Raw genomic sequence first — 27,527 nt, forward strand, 5'->3', positions numbered from 1 at the left:
AATGGGAGCTAGAAAACGTATGTCAAAAGGGCAATGTTACACATTGGGGATTTCAATATGGAGTTAGATTGGGAAAATCAGGTAGGAGCTGGATCCCAAGTGAGGAAATTTATAGAATGTCTATGAGATGGCTTTTCAGTGCAGCTGGTGATTGAGCCTATTAGGGGATCAGCTATTCTGGATTGGGTGTTGTGCAATGAACCAGAATTGATTGGCGAGCTTAAGGTTTTTTTAAAAAAAACCCTTAGGGGTAAGTAATCACCCTGAAATTTGAGAAGCTAAAGTCAGATATATTGGTATTACAGTGGAGTAAAGGGAGTTACAGAGGGGAAAAAATACTAGCAGGAATGATGGCAGATAAGCAATGGCTGGAATCTGAAAGCAATTTGGAAGCCACAGGATGTATAGATTTCAAAGAGGAGGAAGAAGTATTTGAAAGGCAAGATGGCACAACTGACTAACAAGTCAGAGCCAAGATAAAAACCACAGAGGGTATATAATAGAGCAAAAATATTGGGAAATTAGGGGATAGGGAAGCTTTTAGAAATCAAATGAAGGCAACTAAAGAAACCACTAAGGAGGAAAAAATGGAATACAAAAGTAAACTAGTCAATAATATTAAAGAGGATACCAAAAGTTTCTTAAGATACATAAAGTGTAAAAGAAGTGAGAGTGGATAACAGACTGCTGGCAAACTATACTGGGGAGGTAGTAATAGGACACAAGGAAATGGTGAACAAACTTAAGTATTTTGCATCAGTCTTCACTGGAAGACACTAGCAGTATGGTGGAAGTTCCAGAGGTCAGAAGTGTGCGAAGTTGCAATTATTCGGGAGAAGGTTCTTGGGGAAACTGAAAGGTCTGAAGGCAAGTATGTCACTTGGAACAGATGGCGTATACACCAGGGTTCTGAAAGAGGTGGCTGAGGAGATTGTGGAGGCATTTTTAATGATCTTTCAAGATTCACTAGATTCTGGAATGGTTCCAGAAGACTGGAAAATTGCAAATATCATTCCATTCTTCAAGAAGGGAGAGAGGCAGAAGAAAGCAAATTATAGGTTAGTTAGTCTGACCTCAGTGTTTGGGAAGATGTTGAGAGTGAATTGTGAAGGATATGGTTTTGGGGTATTTGGAGGCACATGGTTTCCTCAAGGGAAAATCTTGCCTGACAAATCTGATGGAATTCTTCGAAGAAATAACAAGCAGGATAGACAAAGAAGAATTGGTTGATGATGTGTACTTGGATTTTCAGAAGGCCTTTGACAAGGTGCCACACATGAGGCTGCCTAACAAGTTAAGAGCCCGTGGAATTATAGGGAAGATACTAGCATTGATAAAACAGTGACTGGTTGGCAGGAAGCAAAGAGTGGGAACAAAAGGAGCCTTTTATGTTTGGCTTCCAGTGACTAATGGTGTTCCACAGGGGTATGTGTTGGGACCCCTTCTTTTATGCTACATGTCAATGACTTGGATGATGGAATTGATGGATTTGTTGCAAAGTTTGCAGATGATACAAAGATAGGTGGAGGGGCAGGTAGTGTTGAGGAAGTAGAGAGGCTACAGAAGGACTTGGACATTAGGACAATGGGCAAAGAAGTGGCAGATGTAATATAGTGTTGGGAAGCGTAAGGTCATGCACTTTGGTGGAAGAAATAAAGGGGTAGACTCTTCTAAATGGAGAGAAATTTCAAAAATCTGAGGTGCAAAGGGACTTGGGAGTTCTAGTGCAGGATTCCTTAAAGGTTAATTTTCAGGTTGAACCTGTGGTGAGGAAGGCAAATGCAATGTTAGCATTCCTTTCCACAGCATGAAATCCAGTAACTGACATGGTGCTACCCAATGGACATGACAAGAACCAGATTGACCATTTAATGATCAATGGTATTTGGAGATGATCCTTGCAGGATATAAAGACTAAGAGAGGAGCAGATTTAGGAAGCAATCACCACCTTGTTATAGCTGTGATGAAACTTGAGCTGAGAAGCACTGGGACCGGAACACATGTACAAAAACATTATGATGTTGTAAAGCTCAAGGACACCAGTGTGAGATCTGCCTTCACCATTCAGCTTAAGAACAGATTCCAGGTGTTGCAAGACCTTGACGCAGATGTGTCAGTAGGCAGGATGACACAATGTGGAAATGGATTGCCTCAGTCTTCAAGGAGAGCAGTGAGGCTTGTCTAAGATACAGAGCTGGAAAGAAGATCAAAGAATGAATACAGCAAGAAACATGGACAGCCTTAGAAGAAAGATAGAAAAGGAATAAGAAAGTGTTAGATGCAAAGTCAACACGAATTAAGGAGAAACTCCAAAAGCATAAACTGAAGCTAACAAAGTGAAAAAAACTTGTAAGAAAGGATAAAGGAGTCTACATGGAAGATTTTGTAGAGGAGGCCAAAGCACCCAATCGAGATCAGAGAAATACTGTATATACAAGATTTGAAAATTGGTATGTAGAAAGTTTTCGACCAGATCCAGTGGTCCCATGAGAGCTAAGAACAGTTTGCTTTTGACAACTGAGAAAGAGCAAGAAGCATGATGGATGGAGTATTTCAGAAAATTACTGAATAGATCACCACCAAATGAAGAAACTGACAAACAAGAGGCAGCAGAGGATCTTGACATAAACACAGATCCACCCAAGAAAGATGAGATTTTTGCTGCGGTTAAATCATTGAAGAACAGCAAAGTTCCAAGACATGACAATTTGAATGCCAAACTCTTCAAAGCTAAACCAAAAGTTGTAGCAGCCATCCTGCAACCATTGTTTACTTTAATCTGAGAACAGGGACAAGTACCCAAGAACTGGACAAAGGGAGTTGCTGTTTGGATTCTGAAGAAAGTGCGCCAAGTGATTGCAACATCTTGGGTGACATCACACTTTTGTCAGTACCCAGCAAGATTCTCACCAAAGTCATTGTCCAATGGATTACAAATGCTGTCGATATGTATTTGAGGAAGGAGCAAGTTGGTTTCAGGAGAAACGGAGGCTGTGTTGACCAGATCTTCACATGGCGTAACCGTAGAACAGTGCACAGAATGGCAGAGGTGCTGCATGTGAATTTTATGGACTTTGAAAAGGCTTTTGATAGCATCCACAGGGACACTCTCTGGCGACTTCTCAGGTCGTACAGAATCCCTTCCAAAATTGTCCAGCTTATTCAAATTTTCTATGCTAACTTCACCTGCACAGTTGGGGACTGCAATTTGAGCTTTGAGTCAGGCAAGGCAGTGTGATATCAGTGATATTATTTAACCTCGTGATTGACTGAGTTAACGTAAGCCAAGAGAGATTAGGTGGACTCTATTCTCTACTTTAGGAGACCTTGACTTTGTGGATGACCTTGCACTACTATCACATACATACCAGCACATGCAGGAGAAAACTCAGTGCATGTGTACCTTTGGTGGACAAGATGGGGTCAGAGTCAGCTAGAGAAAGACTGAGACCTTGACCCTCAATGCAGAGTCTCCTGCCATCAAGGAATATGGCATCAATTTATCCAGCACCAGCAGATTCATCTATTTGGGCAGCATCATTCGGCAGGATGGTGAGACCAAGGATGACATCCAGTGTAGACTCAGCAAAGCTAGAAAATTCTTCAGATCAATGTGCAACATACAGGAATCAACCAAGTACATCATTCACATCAAGATGAAGCTGTACCAGAGCTGTGTTTAGTCCACACTCTTGTATGTGTCAGATTGCTGGCATATGACAGAGAATGGCCTTGCCAAGCTGTCGTCATTCCACACCATGAGCCTCCAAAAGATTCTTTGTATTTTCTGGCCAAGAAAGATCTCCAATCACAACCTACTCCTTCAGTGTCACCAAGAGGATATGGGTACAATCATCAGGAGAGAACGGAGGTGAATTGGACATGTGATGAGAAGAGGCCAACTCCGTCTCAAGGCAGCACTTCATTGAACCCCTGAAGGGTGCAGGAAATGAGGAACACCAAAGCCAACTTGGCACCGTACGGTGGAGGCAGAAATAAGGACCCGGAACCACACCTGTTGCACAATAGAGATGGCCAAGGATAGACAGAGAAGAAGGACTTTCATTGCTGCCCTAATCGCCAGTGGCGTAAGTCAGCAACTGTTCCAGTCAGAAGCAAGGACAAGGATGACAAAACAAGAGAACTTTGGATTTTGAGAGAGATGATGAATTTAGCTAAATATGGAAAGTTTTGGAAGCTAGAATTAAACAGAGCCCTTGAGGATAATAAACAAGCCAGAAAAGAACTCAAGAAGGGAATTAGGAAAGCAGGAGGGGCCAATGAAAGTCCTTGGCAAGAAGGGTTAGAGCAAATCCCAAGGCATTGTATACATCTATCAGGGGCAAGAGGTTAACTGGGGGGAAGAGGGTAGAACCACTCAAGGATAAAGGGTGTAACATTTTTTTGGATGCAGGGGATGTGGGTGAGTTTCTTAATAAGTACTATACATCAGTATTTAGTATTCAGTATGATGTGAAGGATAGGGAGATCAGAGTCGTGAGTATTGATACACTAGGCATTTCAAAGTGAAAGTATTAGGTCTCTTAAAGAGCATTAAGGTGGATCAGTCCACAGGGCCTGATGGGATATACTCCAGGTTATTGAGAGAGGCAAGTGGAAAGATTGCTGGGCCCTTGACTAATATCTTTGTGTCTTCTCTAGCCACAGGCTAGGTCCCAAAGGAATGGCATATAGCTAATGTTGTTCCATTGTTCAAAAAAGTGAACCAAGAATAATCTTGAAAGCTCTTGAGCAGTGAGTCTCACGTCAGTGGTGGGGAAGCTACCGGAGAAAATTCTTAGGGATAGGATTTGTGAGCATTTGGAAAACCATGACATAATTAGGGAAAGCCAGCATGGCTTTGTATGGGGCAAGTCATGTCTTACTAGCTTGATTGAGGTTTTTGAGGAGGTGACGAGAGTGATTGATGAAGATAGAATAGTGGATGTTGTCTGCATGGATTTTTGTAAGGTGTTAAGCAAGGCCTATCATAAGAGGCTCATTCAGAAGATTAAAATGAATGGAATCAATGGTGAATTGACTGGATTCAGATCCAGCTTGCCCAAGAAGGCAGAGAGTGGTTGTTGAAAGGATATGCAGTATTCTAGCTAGAGGTCTGTGATTAGTGGTGTTCTGCAGGGGCTTTTGCTAATCGTGATATTTATAAATGGCCTGGATGAAAATGTAGATGCATGTAAATGTAAGTTTGCACATGATACAAAGATTGGTGGTGTTGTGGATCGTGTAGGTGACTGCAAAGAATACAGCAGAATATAGATCAGTTGAGGATATGGGCAGAGAAATAAAAAGTGGAGTCTATCCTGGCCATCTGTGAAGTATTGTACCTTGGTAGGTCATATGTAAAGAGAGAGTACACTTTAAAGGCAAGACCCTTAATGACCAAAAGGAGCTTGGGGTCCAAGTTCATAGCTCCCTAAAAGTGGCTACACAGGTTGATTATGAAGGTGTATGGCATGCTTGCCGTTATTAGTTGAGGCATTGAGTTCAAAAGTCAGGAAGTAATGTTGCACATTTATAAAACTAGTTAGGCTGCATCTAGAGTATTGCACAGGTTGTGGTCATCCAATTATAGGAAGGATGCCGAGGCTTTGTAGAGGGCGCAGAAGAGGTTTACCAGGATGCTGCCTGGATTAGAAGGCATGTGCTATACAAGAGGTTGGACAAACTTCCCTGGAGCGGCGGAGGCTGAAGGTAGATCTGATAGAGATTTATAACATTATGAGAGGCATAAACAGAGTACTCAGACAAAATATTTCCCCAGGTTTGAAATGTGCAATACCAGGGGACATGCCATGTGCAGAAGTTCGCTGACGACACGGCCATAGTGGGGTGTGTCAGGAATGGACAGGAGGAGGAGTATAGGAAACTGATACAGGACTTTGTGATATGGTGCAACTCAAACTACCTGCGTCTCAATATCACCAAGACCAAGGAGATGGTGGTGGACTTTAGGAGATCTAGGCCTCATATGGAGCCAGTGATCATTAATGGAGAATGTGTGGAGCAGGTTAAGACCTACAAGTATCTGGGAGTACAGTTAGACGAAAAGCTAGACTGGACTGCCAACACAGATGCCTTGTGCAGGAAGGCACAGAGTCGACTGTACTTCCTAAGAAGGTTGGCATCATTCAATGTCTGTAGTGAGATGCTGAAGATGTTCTATAGGTCAGTTGTGGAGAGCGCCCTCTTCTTTGTGGTGGCGTGTTGGGGAGGAAGCATTAAGAAGAGGGACGCCTCACGTCTTAATAAGCTGGTAAGGAAGGCGGGCTCTGTCGTGGGCAAAGTACTGGAGAGTTTAACATCGGTAGCTGAGCGAAGGGCGCTGAGTAGGCTACGGTCAATTATGGATAACTCTGAACATCCTCTACATAGCACCATCCAGAGACAGAGAAGCAGTTTCAGCGACAGGTTACTATCGATGCAATGCTCCTCAGACAGGATGAAGAGGTCAATACTCCCCAATGCCATTAGGCTTTACAATTCTACCGCCAGGACTTAAGAACTTTTTAAAAGCTATTATTAATGCTTTTTGAGATAGTGATTTAGATGCATATCATATTTTTTACTGAGTTAAGTATTGTATGTAATTAGTTTTGCTACAACAAGTGTATGGGACATTGGAAAAAAAGTTGAATTTCCCCATGGGGATGAATAAAGTATCTATCTATCTATCTAATGGTGAGAGGGGGCAATTTTGAAGGAGCTGTGAGGGGCAATTTTTTTTACAGAGTGGTGGGGATCTGGAATGCGCAGCCTGGGGTAGTGGTAGATGTAGTTATATTAGGGACTTTTACAAGACGTTTGGATGGGTACATGCATGTGAGGAAAGTGAAGGGATATGGACAATTTGAAGGCAGAAGAGATTAATTTAGTTAGCCATTTGATTGCTGGTTTAACTGGTTTGGCACAACATTGTTCTTGGTTTGTCCTCTTCTGTGCTAAGAAGGAGTTAACGCCAAGCATCTTGTCCGACATTTATACTTGTTTAACATCACAAAACCAGTTCATCTGATTATTGCTACTGTTTGTGGGAATTTGTGTGCCAATTTTCTTATTTTGTGAATGCATTTATGCACTTGGTTGGACACAGTGAGCTTTGGATTGTTTATGGGTGTGTTGGTATACATGTTCATTAATTTTTGCTCGTTTTTGCTTGTTTCGGGTTTTGTGCACAATTTTCCTGAAGCACCTGATCTCAGATAGATAATAGACAATTAATGCATACCCATTAATAATCTAACAAAACACTTCAGAATATAATTTGACATGAAATATTGCTGTGAGTTATATATCCTCTGCCAACAACACAGAATTGTTCTCAATTGTTGCTGCTTCTTTCTGGTTACTAATCGGAGCAGATGTTACTAATGATTCAGAAAAAAAATCAAATGATATAGCAAATTACATAAATATAAAAATCAATTTAGAAATTATTAATATAATATTGGATTTAAGTGTCTCCTACATTTATAATGTTTGTATGAAAGATGGAAATTTTCTATTTCAGAACCAGAGTAGGAATTTGTTTACTCTTTAGCATTCAACAATCTTGAACTCCCAGAGTGACAGTGAGCTAAAATTTAAATATTCAAAATTTCTGGTAAACTATCAGGAAGCAAAATATTAAGTGTTACATTGGTTATATTAGTTCAGCAATGTGTAACTATAAGAAACTAAGAGAGTGAAGAAACATCCAACAGGGTGATCTAGGTGGGAAAGGGCTTTTCATTATATTTCACCAAATGATTCCATCTGTGACCTGGCATAACTCTCCTTCACCCAGCTTTTGGAAAATCAGACCACTCTTCGATTCTGCTTTTGCCGATGTACAGGCAGAAGCTGAAACAAGAGGCGGCCATAGTTAAAACTGTCCACTGTTGGTCCCACCAATCAGCCGCCATGCTGCAGGACTGCTTCGAAGACTTCGACTGGAATGTCTTCCATGATGAGGATATCTCCGAGTTCACGGATTGAGTCATGTGCTTCATCCGGAAGTGATCGACGATGTTTTCCCCCAGAAGTCGGCCAGGGTCTTCCCAAACCAGAAACCCTGGATCAATAGTTCTGTGCAAGCAGCACTTACCGCATGACATTGAGCTTACATTGCCGGCAATCAGCTGCAGCTCAAGAAAAGCAGCTATGATCTGGCAAAGCTATCAAGGCTGCAAAACACAATACAGGGACAAGATTGAGTCAAGATTCACAACGAATAGAACACGTGACTTGTGGCGAGGGTCACATATCATCACAGACTTCAAAGCCAAACGTAGCAGTGCCACGAACATCGCGGAAGCTCAGACCTTGGTCTTGACCCTGCCTAGTGCAGCTAGATCATGAACTTCCTGTCAGATCACTGGTGGGTGATAAGAGTGGGCTCTCTCACCTCCACCCTCTGACCCTCAACACAGGAGCCCCTCAGGGCTGTGTACTAAGTCCCTTCCTTTACTCCCTGTATACCCATGACTGCGTTGCCACCACAGCTCCAATCTGCTAATTAAATTTTTTGACAACACTACATTGATTGGCCTAATCTCAAACAATACGAGGTGGTCTACAGGGAAGAAGTCATCTCTCTGACACAGTGATGTCAAGAAAACAACCTCTCCCTCAATGTCACAAAAACAAAGGAGTTGATTGTGGATTACAGAAGGAATGGAGACAGGCTAACCCCTATTGACATTAATGGATCTGGGGTCGAGAGGGTAAACTACTTTAAGTTCCTTGGCATCCACATCACCGAGGACCTCACGCTGTCTGTACACACCAGCTGTGTGGTGAAAAAGGCACAACAGTGCCTCTTTCATCTCAGACGGTTGAGTAAGTTTGGTATGGGTCCCCAAATCCTAAGAGCTTTCTATAGGGGCACAATTGAGAGCATCCTGACTGGCTGCATCACCGCCTGGAATGGGAACTGTACGTCCCTTAATTCTGCAGTGTGGTGCGGACAGCCCAGCACATCTGTAGTTGTGAACATCCTATGATTCAGGACATTTACAAAGACAGGTGTGTGAAAAGGGCCAAAAGGATCACTGGTGACCCGAGTCACCCCAACCATAATCTATTCCAGCTGCTACCATCCGGGAAACGGTACTGCAGCATAAAAGCCAGGACCAACAGGCTTCAGGACAGCTTCTTCCATCAGGCCATCAGACTGATGAACTCACACTGATTTGAGTGTATTTCTATGTTACATTGACTGTTCTATGCATTATAAATTATTATATGATTGCATATGGCACATTTAGACAGAGACGTAAGGATTTTTACTCCTCACGTATGTGAGGGATGTAAGAGATGAAGTCAATTCAGTTCAATTCAATTCAGCAAGAGGAAGCATAAGAAGGAAGGATCAGGAATAGTCCATCTAACCCTTTGAGCCTGCTCTGCCATTCAATCAGATCATAGCGGGTCCATCTGACCACGGACTCAGCATCACCTTCCTATCAAAGTATCCAAAGTGTTAAGTGATTACAACTAGGGTTACAGCTCAGACGCCTGATTAATAACCAGTGCTGTAGGTTAGGTTAAGTAAAACAAGGATTAGGTCGTTATGTAAAACTTTTAATGGTTGGTTGGTTGTGCTCTGTTCTAGTCTCATAAGCATCTGATAAGCACTGTAGCTTCTGCTAATCTTTTCTCCAGCTAAATATAAAACAATCCTTAAAAGAAAAAAAAGAGCAAATGTAGACCCAGTGAATTTTGCACCATGACAAAACAGAAATAAAAATGAAATAAATATTGTGCTCATCCGTACGTACTGTTGCACAATGCTGATGCAGAAGCCATTGACATTTTATTAGACAATGTAACCCAAATGTTAGTGAAATTAAACTGGTGGGTGTTAACTGTCAATTTGAACAATTCAGCCCACAGTAGGATTGGATTCCTGTTATATTGCAATTTTATGTTTGTGAAACTAGGTTTTGTACATCCAGTCAGTGAATCACCATAGTTTAATGACTACTCAATATTTAGTGATTTTCTATATCTGCCCACTCAGAAGTAATTTTTGTACCCAATTCTATCATTCTACAGTTGGTCTTATCCAAATAATGTCACGGCACCCTTACTTGCAATTTAAATCCTAGTTTTGTATTTATCTTGTAATACAAGCTGATTGTACTAAAGCCCTGTCCTACCCTATCCTCACCTGCATTAGACTCCCCTCCCCTGCCCCTGGATGGCACTGTTCTGTCCTACTTTCCTTCAGTGGATCCATCTGCAAGAATCTTCCCTGGATCAGACTGCCCTCCCTTGCCCCGTCCTCACCTAGACAGGACTGCCCCAGATCAGACTGCCCTCCCTTGCCCTGTCCTCACCTAGACAGGACTGCCCCGGATCAGACTGCCCTCCCTTGCCCCGTCCTCACCTAGACAGGACTGCCCCGGATCAGACTGCCCTCCCTTGCCCCGTCCTCACCTAGACAGGACTGCCCCGGATCAGACTGCCCTCCCTTGCCCCGTCCTCACCTAAACAGGACTGCCCCAGATCAGACTGCCCTCCCTTGCCCCGTCCTCACCTAGACAGGACTGCCCCGGATCAGACTGCCCTCCCTTGCCCCGTCCTCACCTAGACAGGACTGCCCCGGATCAGACTGCCCTCCCTTGCCCCGTCCTCACCTAGACAGGACTGCCCCGGATCAGACTGCCCTCCCTTGCCCCGTCCTCACCTAGACAGGACTGCCCCGGATCAGACTGTCCTCCCTTGCCCCGTCCTCACCTAGACAGGACTGCCCCGGATCAGACTGCCCTCCCTTGCCCCGTCCTCACCTAGACAGGACTGCCCTGGATCAGACTGCCCTCCCTTGCCCTGTCCTCACCTAGACAGGACTGCCCCGGATCAGACTGCCCTCCCTTGCCCCGTCCTCACCTAGACAGGACTGCCCCGGATCAGACTGCCCTCCCTTGCCCCGTCCTCACCTAGACAGGACTGCCCCGGATCAGACTGCCCTCCCTTGCCCTGTCCTCACCTAGACAGGACTGCCCCGGATCAGACTGCCCTCCCTTGCCCCGTCCTCACCTAGACAGGACTGCCCCGGATCAGACTGCCCTCCCTTGCCCCGTCCTGCCACTGCTTAACTGGATTGGGTGCTCCACCTAGACACGACACTGATCTAGCTGAAAATGTGTCATGAAAATTTGAAAAAACTCCAGACGCTGTAACCATGAAATAAAAATGTTGCGCTGGAAACACAAGTCAGTCAGCATCCGTGGAAGAGGAATATGACATGAGATAATTCTGTTTTTGACCATGTCAAGAGTGGGGAACACTATCTACATATACCTAAATCAGAGGCCTCAGTTACCTGGATCTGACTGTGCGAGTCTTGCCTGAGCTGATTTGAACCATGATCCATCCTTAACGGGGTATTTAAAAAGACTAAAGGTGCTGGAAATCTCATATAAAAATGACACACTCAAAGCAGAAACAAGAGAAAATCTGCAGATGTTGGAAATCAAATTAACAAATACAAAATGCTGGAGGAACTCAGCAGGCCAGGCAGCATCAGTGGAAAACAGTAAATTGCTGACATTTCGGGCCGAGACCCTTCATTGGGACTGGAAAAAGGTGAGAGGTCAGAGTAAGAAGGTGGGAGGAGGGCAGGAAGAAGTACAAGATGGTAGGTGAAGGTGAAATGGGGAGGGGGAGGGGTGAAGGAAAGAGCTGGGAGGTTGGATTGGTGAAAGGGATAAAGGGCTGGAGAAGGGGGAATCTGACAGGCGAGGCCAGAAGGCCATGGAAGAAAGGGAAGGGCAGGGGCAGGGAAGGGAAAGAGCACCAGGAGGCGGCGATGGGCAGGTAAAGGAAATAAGGTGAGAAGGGGAAATGGGAATGGTGGGGGTGGGGTGGAAATTACCGTAAATTGGATAAATCTATGTTCATGCCATTGGGTTGGAGGCTACCCACACAGAATATAAAGTGTTACTCCTGCAACCTGAGTGTGGTCTCATCGCGGCAGTAGAAGAGACCATGGACTGACGTGTCGGACATGCCATCAAACAAATAAAACATTAACAATGGAGATTTTGAAAGAGTTAATCTTTCAGGTTCACTTATGAAAAGGCATGATGCTGTGTGATCTGCTGAATATTTGCAAAACTTTCAGTTGTTATTCTATACGTATGCAGATGTATCTGGATTGGATACTTAGATTGTGCGGTGTTACTCCGGATCAGAACTGCCCGATCCTGACCTGGTCAGTAGGTCTTGGTTTTAGGCAACACGAGTGAATCTGCAGATGCTGGAAATAAATAAAAACACAAAATGCTGGCAGAACTCAGCCGGCCAGACAGCATCTATGGGAGGAGGTAGTGACGACGTTCCGGGCCGAAACCCCTCATCAGGAGTGAAGTAACACGGGATGGTCGAGGGGGGATAAGAAGTGGGGGGGGGGGGAATGAAGTAGAGAGCTGGGAAGTGATAGGCTGGAGGGAAATGGGTTGGGGGGGGGGGAAGGTGGAGAATTATGGGAAATAAAAGAGAAAGAAAGGTAGGGCTGGGGGGAGATTATAGTGAGGGGGGAAAAAAGAGAACCAGACTAAAATAATAGATAGGGATGGGAAACCAGACTAAAACCATCTTAATCTGTTTTTGCTCATCTCGGAAATTCGGTGAGCGGGGAGAATGGCTTCCTCGATTGTTGAAAATAGCCCAGGGTCGGGAAGTGCAGGACTGTCATACCATTGTCGGCGTGTTCCTTTTACCTCAGTGCGGGCACAATGGGCATTTTGTGCGTGTGGACGTATTCGGTGTATTTACGTTCGGGTGTTCGTCAGAGCGACTCCATTGGTTTATGGAAGCTGTGGGAGGCCGCTCAGCCGCAAGACTCAATATATGAAGTAGCGGCACATCTATCTGTCTGCAGAATTTCCTCCAGAAGACATTCCTTCTTTGTTTAGTCGTGTCGGCTGCGTGAACTTTCATCGGGTCGATTTCCCACCGGAGAGGACTGATGCGTTTCCATAATATGTCGACTAACTTATTATTGGTCCCAATACCGGAATCAGGCGACAATGTAACGACCAGGGACACCAAGATCGCGGTTTTGGGATCGAGCACTGTTGGGAAAACAGGTAAGGCACGTTTCACTTATTGAGAGAGAGATTTGTAATTGTCGATTAACATTTCGTCAAAAGAACGAAACTTATTTTGTTTATATCGGTTATCACTTAGGAATTTGCATTGGCTGAATTAACTCAGCTGCTCAATCTCAGCGGATGGATGGAAAGGCAATTAATTTTTTGCTCCTGGATAACTTGTTTTACTACTAAAACGATTTGTGTTTACATGCTTCGTAACCCAGGGATAAAGATTCTGCATTCCTTGTCCTGAGTGTATTTCTATTTAACGTTAAACACCTTGTGTGGTTTTTGATAATTTTAGGTTATTTTAAATTCCCATTTTGGGATCGAGAAACCACAGCCCTTTCACCCTGAAACTTGGAATAAAGTCCAGCCAAAGTAGGTGTGTGCTATCTTCCTTTGTGCCGTGGCGAGAGGTTGGTCAGTTCTGGGCAATGGCACCGTTTGACTTGGCGGTGTGTTGCCCAAAACTGTCCCCTCATTGAAATTAGTCACCCTGCCCCTGAAGGTCTGTACTTGGGTCCACGGAGATGGCAACTTTGTAGGCAAAAAAAAACTGGGGTAGATAATTTATGTTAGCGCAATGAGTTGGGAGTTGGTGTTTCCGGAATAAAATAAGCCAACTGCAGTTCTTCAAATGCATTTTAACTCTGAATCAACCCGAAGGCCTCTGCAGAAAGATATTGAGCATAATTTTATAGTAAACCAGTCTAATCATGTGTAGAGTATTGTGGTCATATGGTGCCTCTTACTACCTTAGGACGAAAAGATAAATCAGGAGTATGACATTTCACCCTTCAAACCTTTGTCATCGTTACAATGATGGCTGATCCTCTATCGCAATAGTATATCCCTGCTGTCCCTCTATAGTCATTATGCTTTGTGTGTACAGAGGTCTGAAGGGATGTCCAAAACCACTCTTACTTCAAGTAAAAACACCTAGTGATATAAAATAAGTTTGTCAGTCTTGGGGCATCCTTACATCCTTATGTATTTACTGGAGTCTAGAAAGCCTAAAAATCATTTACACAATCAGCAACATGATACTTGAAGCAAAAATAAAATGCTGGAAATGCTCAAGCAGCTTCTGTGGAGGAAGTAACAGAGTCAGTGTTTCAGGTCATGAACTGGAAATGTTTAAGTCTGTTTTTCTGTTTCTGCAGCCAGAGCCGCTTAGTGTTTCCAGATTCTTCTGCTTTTTTATCTCAGTTTTCCAGCTCCTGCAGGGTTTTTGCTTCTCAGTTATGACTAGATAATCAGTAAGAGTGAAGATCATTGAGGGAAAGGTCAAGCCCCTAAGATAGTTCACCTGCTTTTTCAAAATTTTACCACAGAATCTTTACATGCATCTGAGAGGGCATCTTAAAGATAATGTGACTAATGTATCAGCTCAGATTTTTGGAATTGGTGCATTATTGTTACATGTGCATAGTGAAAACTTGTCTTGTGTACTGTACATACAGGTCAGATCATTGCACAGTAAAGCAATAACAATGCAGAATAAAGTATAACAGCCACAGAAAAAGTGCAGTGCATGTAAACAATAAGTGCAAGATAATAATGAGGTAAATTGTGAGGCCAAGAGTCCAGTTTATCATACTTGGGAACTATTTAATAGCTTTAAAAACAGTGGGAGGTAGTTGAATCTTTCTGGCAGTTGATTTTTTTTTCTGCAATTGGGAATAATATAATGTACTTTCAATTTGATAAGCACATCCTGATTTGAAAGGCAATGTTACCACAAAGTCCCAACACTTGCAGTTGGCATTCAGAACTCTTGATGTGTGTGAAAATAACTAATTATGACTGGCACCGGCTCAGTGATTTAAGGGGAAAAAAAATCTGAATTCTTGAATTGGCAGAGAACAACGTTTTAAAAGGACAACTGTGAGCACAGTGAACGTGTGCTGACAGATGTATATTACAGTATGCTCTGAAACTCAGATATATTCTGTTAGTCTGATTGCAAAGAATGAGGCAAGGAGGGGAACACAGAAACTGCCACTGTGGAAAAACGCCAGCTAATGGAATTAAAGAAACTCAGGCCATTTTGTTACACGTCTGAATTTTGGATGTGGAATTTATGTATCTGTTATAAATTCATTTGTAGGTTAATCTGGCTTTTACCAAAATATACAGAATTGGGGGTGAATAAGTTTGGAATATTTTGAAATTATCATTGTATTTTCTCAATTTATAGCCATTTAAAAGACTTAACAATTGAGCAAAGGATTTGAATGAAAGGAGAGTTCGTTTTTCCAATTTATAGAGAATAGGAGTCAACAACAACAGGGCTGGGCTGCTATTATCTGTTGGGAAATTCACTTTCACAGAAAATATGGGAAATTAAAATACCTGATGGACTAACATGAAAGGGACACTTTTCTTAAAATGTAGTGGAAGTAAATAATGAGGATAATGTTCATTGTGGAAACTTGGTGCTAATTTGCACAGAATGTGATCTTAATATTTAGCCAAATGTTTTGTCAATGGGTATAAATGGTGGAGGATAAAAAAAGTCTCTGCTCCAGAATGTTTTGTTCACTTTGAAGAAAAAGAGTCAAGAATGTTTGCCTATAGTTTGAACAAAGTGTACAAGCCAAAAAATCTAATTAAAGGCCAATCAGAACAAATATAGCAATTTGTTATCCAAATGTAGGTAAAAGTCCCATTACAAATAGCTCTAGAAACAAATATGATTTATGTACAGAGGTCATCTTTTTTACTCAAATGCACATTGTGTAAGAGTAAACCAAATAATGCATACCTGCTAACTCTCCAATATTCTTTTAACATTAGTCATTAATGGCATTTCTCTATGCCCTTCACGTGAAATACATGTGCACACAGCTGACCTAAACTGTTGTACTGTCTGAGCCAATTAAGAAACCATATTTTAAAATTGTATATTTCAGTGGTTTTTCAACATCTCTTACTGGGCTGTACAGCAGTTTTGGACTTCTGTGACAGAAAATTACCTCTGAGTTACAGTTGCAAGAAAATGTTTGTGAACCCTTTGCAATTACCTGGTTTTCTGCATTAATTTCGCATAGAATGTGGTATGATGTTCATTTAGGTCACAATAATAGGCAAACACAATCTCCCTAAACTAATAACACACGAAGAATTGTACTTTTCATGTCCTTGTTGAACACATTATTGAACACAGATGATTAAAGGCATTGATCGTGTGGATAGTCAGAGGCTTTTCCCCAGGGCTGAAAGGGCACAGTTTTAAGGTGCTTGGAAGTAGGTACAGAGGAGATATCAGGGTTAAGTTTTTTACACAGAGAGTGGTGAATGCGTGGAATGGGCTGCCGGCGACAGTGGTGGAGGCAGATACAATAGGGTCTTTTAAGAGACTCCTGGACAGGTATATGCAGCTTCAGAAAAATAGAGGGCTATGGGTAACCCTACATAATTTCTCAGGTAATTATGTATTGTGCTGTAGGTTTTCTATGTTTCTACATTGTTTAATCATTTACAGTCCAGGCTGCAAAAAAAATATGTGGGCCTTTGTACTTAATAACTGGTAGAACCTCCTTCAGCACCAATAACCTCCACCAAACATTCCTGTAGCTGCTGTTCAGATCTGCACAATGGTGAGGAGGAATTTTAGACCATTCCTCCGTGCACAACTCTTTCAGTTCATCAGTACTTCTGGGATAGCTTGCATGAGCAGCCCTCTTCAGGTCATGCCACAGCATCTCAATTGGGTTAAGTCTGGTGTCTGACTTGGCCATTCGGAAACACAATTTTTTTTCTTTTTAAACCATTCTGTTGTTGATTTACTCTTGTGTTTTGGATCATTGTCTTGTTGCATCATCCAACTCCTTTTAAGCTTCAGCTGACAGGCCACTACCATGACATTGTCCTATAAAATGTCTTGATACAATTTTGAATTCATTATTCCCTCAATGATTGCAAGCTTTCCAGGCTCTGAGGCAGCAAAGCAACCCCAAACCATGATGCTCCTTCTACCATGCTTCACATTTGGGATGAGGTTTTGGTGTTGGTGTCCTGTGCCCTTTTCCCTCCAAACATAGCAGTGTGCATTTCTGCCAAAAAGTTCAACTTTTGTCTCAACTGTCCACAAAACATCATTCCAGAAGCGTTGTGGAACAACCAGGTGGTCTTTTACAAGCCTAAGACTTACAGCAATGTTTTTTTTTGGAGAGCAGTGGTTTCCCAAGTATCCTTCCATGAACACCATTGTGTTTTTCTTATAGTGGACACATCAACAGAGACTTTAGCAAGATCTAGAGATCTTTGCAGATCTTTTGCTGTTACTCTCGGGTTCCCTTTCACCTCCTTCAGCACTACATGTTTTGCTGTTGGTGTGATCTTTGCAGGACGCCCACCTCTAGGGAGAGTAGCAACAGTACCAAACGACCTCCATTTGTGGACAATTTCTCTTACTGTGGACTGATGAACACTCAGGTCTTTAGAAATGCTTTTGTAGCTGTTTTCAGCTTCATTCATCTCAACAATTCTTCTAAGGTCCTCAGAAAGTTGTTTAATGGAGGCATAATGCACATAAACAGATCTCTCTTGAGAAGAGCAGACTCTGTCAGCAACCTGACTGTGTGTCTTTTTTTTTATAGAGCAGGGCACATCTACAACCCACCCCTCCAATCCCATCTCGTTGATTGGAACACCTGACTCCAAATAGCTTTGAGGTTCACATACTTTATTTGTACCTAGACTGTGATTGTTTAAATGGTGTACTCAGTATTTACCAGAAGAAGTACAGTTGTGTGTGTGTGTTATTAGTTTAGGTGGATTCTGTTTGTCTATTGTGACTTAGATGAAGATCAGGCCACACTTTATGTGTAATTAATGCCGAACACCAGGTAATTACACTAAGGGTTCACAAACGTTTTCTTGTACATTAGAGTGCATAATGAGTGAATAAAAGATAGTTTGCTGAATTCTTCATTCATTAACAGTTAGGACTAAACAGTGAGTTTTGATAATGCTTAATGTAGATTTACATTTCCAATATCTCACTGAGGAATACGTACGAGTTTTTATTCTTTAGCTGAAGTTAACATATCTTTGGATTTCAAAACTGACTTGACACAGTGGAACTTTGCTAATTTTACAACCTCTTTTTAATTATACAAAAATCACTTGCAGCAAAAACTGGTAAAACCATTGACAGATGAAATCAAGTACACCCAGTAATTTACAACCTTGGACAAAGTTGAACATCTGTTCTCATTTGCAGTTCCACACTAACTGAATTGTACCGATGCATATTTGCTGTATTTAGAAATAACTATGTGTAACATTTACACCCTTAAGTATTTTATCCTGTAGTGCAGGGATTTTTAGCTGCCATATGTCTGAAAGAGATAAAGGATTTAAGGTGTAGAAGTTTTCCCAGAGCTGGATCCAAATGTAAAAGATTGTCGGGTTACACACACAATGCCGGAGTAACTCAGCAAGTCAGGCAGCAATTTCTTGTGCTTACCATTGGTGTATTAGTGTCTTTTGCCTGACCTACACAAACATTTCCAATTATTATAATAAAAACATATGAACATCTATAAAAATGCATAAAGCTACAGTCCCATGCCCTGCACTGATGATAAATAAATCCTTGCACATATGCTGCAGTTAACTAATCCATTGATTTATTTTGCAGCTTTTCTACATTGTGTCAGGTTTTGTTTGGTGCTCTGGGCATGAGCTGGAGAAGTTGGTTCACCCCAGTAATTCTTGCTTTTGTTAGTTTTCAGTCACATCTTGCAATAGTGAAAAGCTCAAAGATCTAGTGGTTGCAACCTTGATCAATCTGTCGGGTATTCTTCAGAATTGCTGTCGACTGGATCTTAATTGTCGGATAGCTAATGAAACAATCTTTTTAAGGAGGAAGGTTATTGCATCTGTCTTTCTCTTTTTTTTTTTGAAAATCTTGGACAGATGCAAAACCAGCTGTGACTCTGATGCTCAGAATGAAGATTATCATTTTCTAAAAGGTGAATAAAAGAATGAGAGAATTTGTAGTTGCAGATCACTATTAACATGTATTTTTATTTCTTCCCAGCCTTGATCGTTCGGTTTTTAACCAAGAGGTTTATTGGTGATTATGAATCAAACACAGGTATGTTTTTGTTAAACCACGAGGCCAAAATTGAACAATAGAAATCAATATTGATGGAATGAAATAAATAATTTCTAATAAGCCATTGATTTTATCTTCCAGGAAATCTTTATTCAAGATTGGTTCTAATTGAAGGGGAACAGCTTTCACTACAAGTCCAAGACACACCTTGTATCCAGGTATTGGATCATTATATGTTTGGTAATGTAGAGTACAAATTTGCAGAATTCAGAGTAAAATATGTTTTAACTGGCACTAATAATGGACAGACATTTCAGGGGTCATTCTTATTGTTTGCTTTTTGCAATTTATTTGGACAAGAGAAAAGAACTGTTACTTGAAAACAGCACAATGATTTTCTGAGTGTTGGACAATTTTGTAATAAAAAAAATGTTTTATTTTTAGGTTCAAGGAGAATGTGCACATTTTCCTGAATTGGTCTCCAGATGTATTCACTGGGCAGAGGGCTTCATCTTGGTATATTCAATAACAGACTACAGCAGCTACAAACTGATTCGACCCTTGTATCAGCATATTCGCAAAATGCACCCTGATACCAAAGTTCCTGTGATCATTGTTGCTAACAAGAGTGATTTACTTCACGCCAGACAAGTCCAGACCAATGATGGAATCCAATTAGCAAATGAACTTGGTACAACATTCTTAGAAATCTCCACCCGAGAAAACTATGGGGATGTATATGATGTTTTTCAACATATTCACAGAGAAGTTAGCAAGCTACATATGAACAATAATGTAGAAAAAAGAAGAGGATCGATTATTCCACGACCAAAGTCCCCAAACATGCAAGACTTAAAACGACGCTTCAAACAGGCTTTGTCATCCAAAGTAAAATCTAGTGCTACTTTATGAAATTGATTTTGAAATTATTTAATTCTGTAGATAACAAACAGAACTGATTTATATGTTTAGTGTTTGTTAGCGGTGCCTCACTCATCCAGAAAGATTACAAAAATGTCTTTAATAGATGGTTGGGTATGTCGATTTGTGTGGCAATAAATATTGAGCAGGGTTCAGTCGTACTTCCTACGTATGACAACTTTCTTGTCAATTATGGCCATTTTTTAAAATGTCCTGTTGAAAAAATTTCATTGCATAGTTGTCAATTTAATCTTGAAGCAAATTATAAAATCAGAAGGAACTTCTGCAAAAAATGCAGAGGTGGACTTCGGTGAACAGCAAAGTCACGTGAAGATTAATAGCAGACAAGGACTGCAGAAGTGTGGAGTGTAATTAAATTGGTTATTCAGAGACTCTTTGACAGGCACAAAGAGGCAGCATTATGAGCTAGCCACTGGGATTCTAAAACTTGTGAATTTGGTTTGACTATCAACTCTAGTTTGAAATATTATGTCGATCACGCTTTGTGAATTTGTAATCCCAGCAGTCTAATTACTGGAAAGAGTACTTTTTAATGTATTTTGTATCAACAATAATCAGTTATTATTGTGAACAAACAAGTGTGACTATTTCTACATTCATATAAATTGTTTATATGGTTTCCAGAGTTATTCTTGTACTATTAGTAAGTAAATTGGCATTTCCAGAATCCACAAGGGCTACTGTTATTTTTTTTCTGAAGAGAATAAAGTTTCCATTTTATATTTCATTTAGTTACAAGACCAAAGAAAGTACATTGAGTTCCTGTGCATTTCCAGTAATTTATTTAGAGCCCTATAGCATGGAAGCAGCCCTTTGGCCCATCTATTAAGTACTCATCTATACTAGGAATCAGCTTGTAGCATTCTATACCATGGCATCTCAAGAGCTCCCCCGAATACTTTGACCACCTTATCAGTTCCTGATTTCAATCATCTTCTTGGTTGGAAAAGTTCTTCTTCAAATCTCTTTGAATCAGCTATCCCTTATCCTAAACCTATGCTCTTTGGTCATAGATGTCTCTGTTGAGGGATGTGAAATTCAGGACTGCAACACTATTCTACATTCTGTTATTGTTCTCATTTGTACTACCTCAATGATGTGATGAAATGATCAATATGGATGGCATGAAAAGCAATGTTTTTACTGTATCTTGGAACATGTGACTAAAATAAACTAATTTATCATTAGGTGGAATTTTTTCATCAATCCTATCTGTGCTCCTCATAATTTTGCATATCTCCACATCAAAGGAAACAAACACAGCCTATCCTGTCTGACCTCATAGCTAAAACACTCCATCCTAGTCAATATCTTGATGCCTGCCTTCTGCACCCTCTCCTTTGCAATCACACCCTCTCTCTAATGTGGTGACTAGAACGACACATAGCAATCCAGTTATAACCTGACTGTTCTATATAGTTCTACCATACTGTGCACTTATTGAATGTCCCAGCTAAAGAAGGCAAGTATCACATCTTAACAGCCATATCTACCTTTGCTTGTACCTTAGTGGATCGTGTACACCAAGGTCCTTCTGTTCCTCAATATTTTCTATCATTCACTGTGAATATTTTACTCTTATTAACCTTCCTAAAATATGTCACCTCACATTTTTCAGAATTAAATTTCACCTGCCAATTCTTTGCACATCTTTCAAACTATCAATAGACCTTCTTCACCACCCACCGCACTGACAATCTTCATGTCATCTGTAAACCTGCTAAGTAAGTATAGCTCCTACGTTCACATCCAGATAGTTAATGCAGGTAACAGCAAGGATTCCTGGATGGCTTCATGTGGGAGGTTGTCAAAAGTCTCAATGAAGTCCATGTAGACTATAACAACACCACTATGCTTATCAGTACTATTAACCATTCCAAAGCACTGATTGGGTTTCTGCTATGGTAATCCTAAAAGGTATTGGAAAAGCTGGACAGGAGAAATTAACGACAGGTATCTCAGCACATGGTGGAAAATGTATAAATATTCAATTTAAATACGTCTCATAGATCGATAAAATTATTGATTCTTTAAGTTATTTTAAAAACCAATCTGATTGTATTGCATAGGTTGGAAAATTTTTAATATGTATTGCGGAAGTATCCATTTGTACGAAACGGCAACTTGTTGGCAGGTCAGATAAGCTTGTAGTTTTGTGGGAACTAAGCCTCAAAAATGTTTACTTAAAAGGTTGATCACAGTAAAATTAGTCATTCATTTGCTTTGAAAAGTTTATCTAAGTAATTACTGGACCCTTGGATATAAAACATAAGAGTAATATAGTCAACTGTCCTACTCGGCATTATCAATACAGAAATTCTTTGCACTTCTCTGTAAATATTTTAGTTAATTATCTGATGAGAAAATATTGTATTCTTCAAAGGTCAAATTATACACTACTCAATATGTCTTGCCAGACCAGAACATAGAGATGACAATATACAATCTATAACATGAGTTTAATAAGAGTCAGGTAAATGAAGTAATGACAGGTCCATAATAATGGGAAATATGCAGATAATGATTAACAGTCAAAGTTAATGTTGAGGAAATTATGGGCTAGGAAGTACACTTTGCTATGTCTATTCAGAATCTAATTAGGTTTATTATCATAGGCACATGACAAGAAATTTGTTGCTTTGTAGCATCAGCACAGTAGAAGACATAAAAATCATTAAAAGTTACAATAAAAAAAGTGCAAAAGTTGAATAATGAGGTGGTCTTCATGAACCTTTCAGAAATCTGATGGCAGAGGGCAAGAAAGTGTTTTTAAAACATTGAGTGTAGGTTTCTGTACCTCCCTGATGGTAGTAACGTGAACAAGATATGTCCCAGATGATGACGACCTTTAATGATGGATGGCACCTTATTGAGGCACTGCCTCTTGAAGAGATCATTAATGGTGAAGAGAGTTGTGCCCATACTGGATCCATGAAACAATTTTCTCGCAAGATCTGGGAAGTCGGGAAACCTCATGGTCTCCCTGAAGGTAACATCTGTGGGAAGTGCACCTAGGTGTAGCTCCTGACAGACTGTGTCAATGAACTGGAGCTGGATCTGAATTTACTCAGGACCATATGGGAAGTTGAGGGCTTCGTAGATTAGACTTACTGAGGTGGTCACACCTAGCCGTAGGCTTCAGATAAATGGGTGGCCACTAAGAAGGGCAGTAGACAGCGAGTGTAGGGTTCTCCTGTGGCCATTCCCCTCAGCAATGTATCCCTTTTCAGATACTTCTGAGGCCATGGATGACATCAGGATACGGAACAGCAAGGAGGTGAGTGACACTGTAGCTGTCTCTGAATCCCAGCAAGGAAGAGTGAAGTCAGACACAGCGATAGGGGACAGCCAGGAGATCCTTAGCTGCAGAAGAAATGCTAGGATGGTGTTTTGCCTCCTGGGTGGCATGCTCAAGGTTGTCTCACAGCAGCTGCAGAATGTTCTCAAGGGGAGGGTGAGCAACCAGAGGCCATGACACAGATTGAATTACTCTTGATGCCATGTGCTAGTCAGGCAGGAACAGATAAATAGAACAAATGAATGAATGGATGAGGACCTGGTGCAGTGTCAGGTTTCTAGATCATTGGAACCTCTTCTGAGAGGAAGTAGATGCCTTGACCACAAAGTACATGCCGGAGTAAGGTAATATAAATGTGTGTATTTTAATGCTAGGGCTATTATAGGTGACATAGTCATTTTTATGTCAGTGATTTTGATCCTGATTAATACATCAAGAACAAGAGGACAATTAGGAAAAGGGTAGGACCACCCCAGAAAAAAGGAGGGAAAATTTGCTTGGAGGTGTAGGATAGGGGTGAGGTCCTAAGTGAGTACTTTGCTTCAGTATTTACCAAAGAGAAGAACATGGAAGATAATAGGGAGATCAGTGTGCCATGTGCTAATTTGTTAGGGAATTTCAAAATAAAGGAGATAAGTGTTGGGTCTCTTAAAGAGCATTGAAGTGGATAAGTCCCTAAGGCCTGAATGAATATACCCCCAGGTTATTGAGAGAGGCAACAGATGAGATTTCTGGTCTATGACTGATATCTTTGTGTCCTCTTTAGCCACAGGTGACACATGGAGGACTGGCAAATATCTAATGTTATTCTTTTATTCAAGAAAGAAAATAGAGATAATCCCAGAAACTGTAGACTGATGAATTTCATGACTGTGGTAGGAAATTACTGGACAGAATTCTTTGAGGATAGGATTTATGAACAATAAACCTACATATATGGTGTACATATATGTACTTCGATAATTTTTACTTTTAAAACCAAGGCCAAATTAGGGATAATCAGCATGCTGTGTGTGGGGCAAGTCATGTGTTATTAATGATTGTGTATTTCAAGGAGGTAATGAAGCTGATGAAGGTAGAGCTGTGGGTGTTGGATCATGGATTTCAAGGCATCTTGGCAGCACTCCCTAATCTAAACAGTGGCATCTCATTCACTCTTTCATTGTCTGAGCTAGGGACTGCCTTGATGTGAATATCACAAGAGCCATGATTGGCTCTTCAACAGCCAACTGAGGACGCACCAATAGACAACCCCTTAGGAGAACATCATACTCAACTCAAGTGATCACACTACTTCACCACAGATTTTAGTAGGATGTCTGACAAGGTCCCTCATGGACTGCTCACCTAGAAAAGTTAGGTGTATGGGATCCATCATGAGTTGATCATCTGGATTCAGAAATTGCTTGCTTATAGAAAACAGAGGGTAGTGATTGATGGGACTTATTCTGGCTGTAGGTCTGTGACTGCTGGTTTCTGCAGGGATCTAAGGTTCTAGGACCTTTGCCATTCCTGATACATATAAGTGACCTGGATGGATGGTTGATGGGTGGATTAGTAAGTTTGCTGATGATACTAAGATTATGGTATTGTGGATAGTGTAGAAGACTGGCAAAGGGTACAATGGGATAAAAATCCAGTGCAGATATGTGTGGAGAAATAGCAGATGAAGTTTAAGCTGGTTGAATGTGGTGTTGCACTTGGGAGAAAAAATCCTAAGGAGATAGTACACTGTTCATTGCAAGATTCTCAACAGTGCTGATTTGCAGAGGGATCTTGGAGTCCAAGTCAATAGCTTCCTAAAAGTGGCTACCCAGGTTGACCTGGTGGTAAAGAAGGCAAATGGCATGCTGGCCTTTATTAGTTGAGGAAATGAGTTCAAGAATCAGGAAGTTATGTTGCAGCTTTATGAAAACTCTAATTAAGATGCCTCTGGACCGTTGTATTCAGTTCTTGTTGCTCCATTATAGGAAGGATGTTGAGGTATTGGAGAGGGTGCAAAAGAGCTTTACCAGTTTGCAACTGGACGAGAGGACATGTGGTCTCTTAGGAGAAACTGGACAAGCTTGGGTTGGGCTGGAGGCTGAATGGCGGTCTGATCGAGGTTTATAAGATTATAAACAGCATAGATCTCTACTTAAGCTTGTTTTTTTATCCCCCAAGATAGAAATATCTAATACCAGAGAGCATAGGGTACATTTAAGTTAAAAGAGAGTAAGTTCAAAGGAGATGTGTGGGCAAGTTTGTTTTGCACAGAGTGGTGCCTGGAATGTGTTGCCTGGGGTGGAGGTAAAAACAATAGAGGCATTCAAGAGGCTCTTGGATAGGCAGCTGAATGTGCCAGAAATGGAAGGATATGGACATTGTGTAGACAGAAGGAATTATTTTAGTTGAGTATTTGATTACTAATTTAATTGGTCCAGTACAAACTTATGGGCTGAAAGGCCTGTTCCTGTGCTGTACTGCTCTATGTTCTAAGTTCTGTTGTTGAAGCAAAAATAAATCCTGTCAAATTTCAAGCCTTATAAATTTAGATGAACCTCATGTGCAGGTCACAATAACTTAATTTAGTTCTACTATTAAATGTAATTTTAGAGATTGTTACATGATCAACTGACTAATTAAGTTGCAAACACGAGGAAATCTGCAGATGCTGGAAATTCAAACAACACACACAAAATGCTGGTGGAACACAGCAGGCCGGGCAGCATCTATAAGGAGAAGCGCTGTCGACGTTTCGGGCCGAGACCCTTCGTCAGGACTAACTGAAAGGAAAGATAGTAAGAGATTTGAAAGTAGGAGGGGGAGGGGAAAATGCAAAATGATAGGAGAAGACCAGAGGGGGTGGGGTGAAGCTGAGAGCCGGAAAGGTGATTGGCAAAAGTGATACAGAGCTGGAGAAGGGAAAGGATCATGGGATGGGAGGCCTAGGAAGAAAGAAAGGGGAGGGGAGCACCAGAGGGAGATGGAGAACAGGCAGAGTGATGGGCAGAGAGAGAAAGAAAAAAAGGGAGGGGGGAAAAAAACCAAATATATCAGGGATGGGGTAAGAAGGGGAGGAGGGGCATTAACGGAAGTTAGAGAAGTCAATGTTCATGCCATCAGGTTGGAGACTACCCAGGCAGAATATAAGGTGTTGTTCCTCCAACCTGAGTGTGGGTTCATCTTGACAGTAGAGGAGGCCATGGATAGACATATCAGAATGGGAATGAGACGTGGAATTAAAATGTGTGGCCACTGGGAGATCCTGCTTTCTCTGGCGGACAGACCGTAGGTGTTCCGTCTCCATCGCATCTGCTCTCAGGATGAGGCTTTTCATTCCAGGACGAGGGAGATGTCTTCCTTTTTTAAACAAAGGGGCTTCCCTTCTTCCACCATCAACTCTGCTCTCAAACACATCTCTCCCATTTCCCGCACATCTGCCCTCACCCCATCCGCCGGCCATCCCAATCAGGAAAGGGTTCCCCTTGTCCTCACCTTGTCCCCACCAGCCTCCGGGTCCAGCATATAATTCTCCGTAACTTCCGCCACCTCCAACGGGATCCCACCACCAAGCACATCTTTCCCTCCCCCCCCTTCTGCTTTCCGCAGGGATCGCTCCCTACGCGACTCCCTTGTCCACTCGTGCCCCCCCATCCCTTCCCATCGATCTCACTCCTGGCACTTATCCTTGTAAACGGAACAAGTGCTACACCTGCCCTTACACTTCCTCCCTCACCACCATTCAGGGCCCCAGACAGTCCTTCCAGGTGAGGCGACACTTCACCTGTGAGTCGGCTGGTGTGGTATACTGCGGCCGGTGCTCCCGGTGCGGCCTTTTATATATTGGTGAGACCCGACGCAGACTGGGAGACCGTTTCGCTGAACACCTATGCTCTGTCCGCCAGAGAAAGCAGGATCTCCCAGTGGCCACACATTTTAATTCCACGTCCCATTCCCATTCTGATAGGTCTATCCATGGCCTCCTCTATTGTCAAAATGAATCCAAACTCAGGTTGGAGGAACAACACCTTATATTCCGTCTGGGTAGCCTCCAACCTGATGGCATGAACATTGACTTCTCTAACTTCTGTTAATGCCCCTCCTCCCCTTCTTACCCCATCCCTGATATAT

At 41.7% G+C, this 27,527-nt stretch overlaps 1 protein-coding gene across 1 annotated transcript; it reads left to right on the top strand.

Annotated features, from left to right (window-relative positions):
* The first annotated feature begins 12,731 nt into the window (after nt 1–12,731).
* Nucleotides 12,732–21,303, top strand: LOC140725963 (ras-like protein family member 11A). The gene is made up of 4 exons (XM_073041876.1): nt 12,732–13,095; nt 19,157–19,213; nt 19,316–19,392; nt 19,619–21,303. Exons 1-4 carry the CDS (start codon nt 12,975–12,977, stop codon nt 20,084–20,086), a joined length of 723 nt encoding a protein of 240 aa, XP_072897977.1. The 5' UTR covers nt 12,732–12,974; the 3' UTR covers nt 20,087–21,303.
* The last annotated feature ends 6,224 nt before the right edge of the window (nt 21,304–27,527 follow it).

The sequence above is a fragment of the Hemitrygon akajei genome, chromosome 4 (assembly GCF_048418815.1).
Source record: "Hemitrygon akajei chromosome 4, sHemAka1.3, whole genome shotgun sequence".
Classification (NCBI taxonomy): Eukaryota; Metazoa; Chordata; class Chondrichthyes; order Myliobatiformes; family Dasyatidae; genus Hemitrygon; species Hemitrygon akajei.

What these genes read in the sequence shown, in the direction of transcription:
- LOC140725963 (XM_073041876.1), top strand. Translation starts at nt 12,975, where the DNA reads ATGCGTTTCCATAATATGTCGACTAACTTATTATTGGTCCCAATACCG. An exon ending in GAGCACTGTTGGGAAAACAG is followed by an intron (nt 13,096 to 19,156) that starts GTAAGGCACGTT and finishes ATTTCTTCCCAG; the next exon opens with CCTTGATCGTTCGGTTTTTA. An exon ending in AAGACACACCTTGTATCCAG is followed by an intron (nt 19,393 to 19,618) that starts GTATTGGATCAT and finishes TTTTATTTTTAG; the next exon opens with GTTCAAGGAGAATGTGCACA.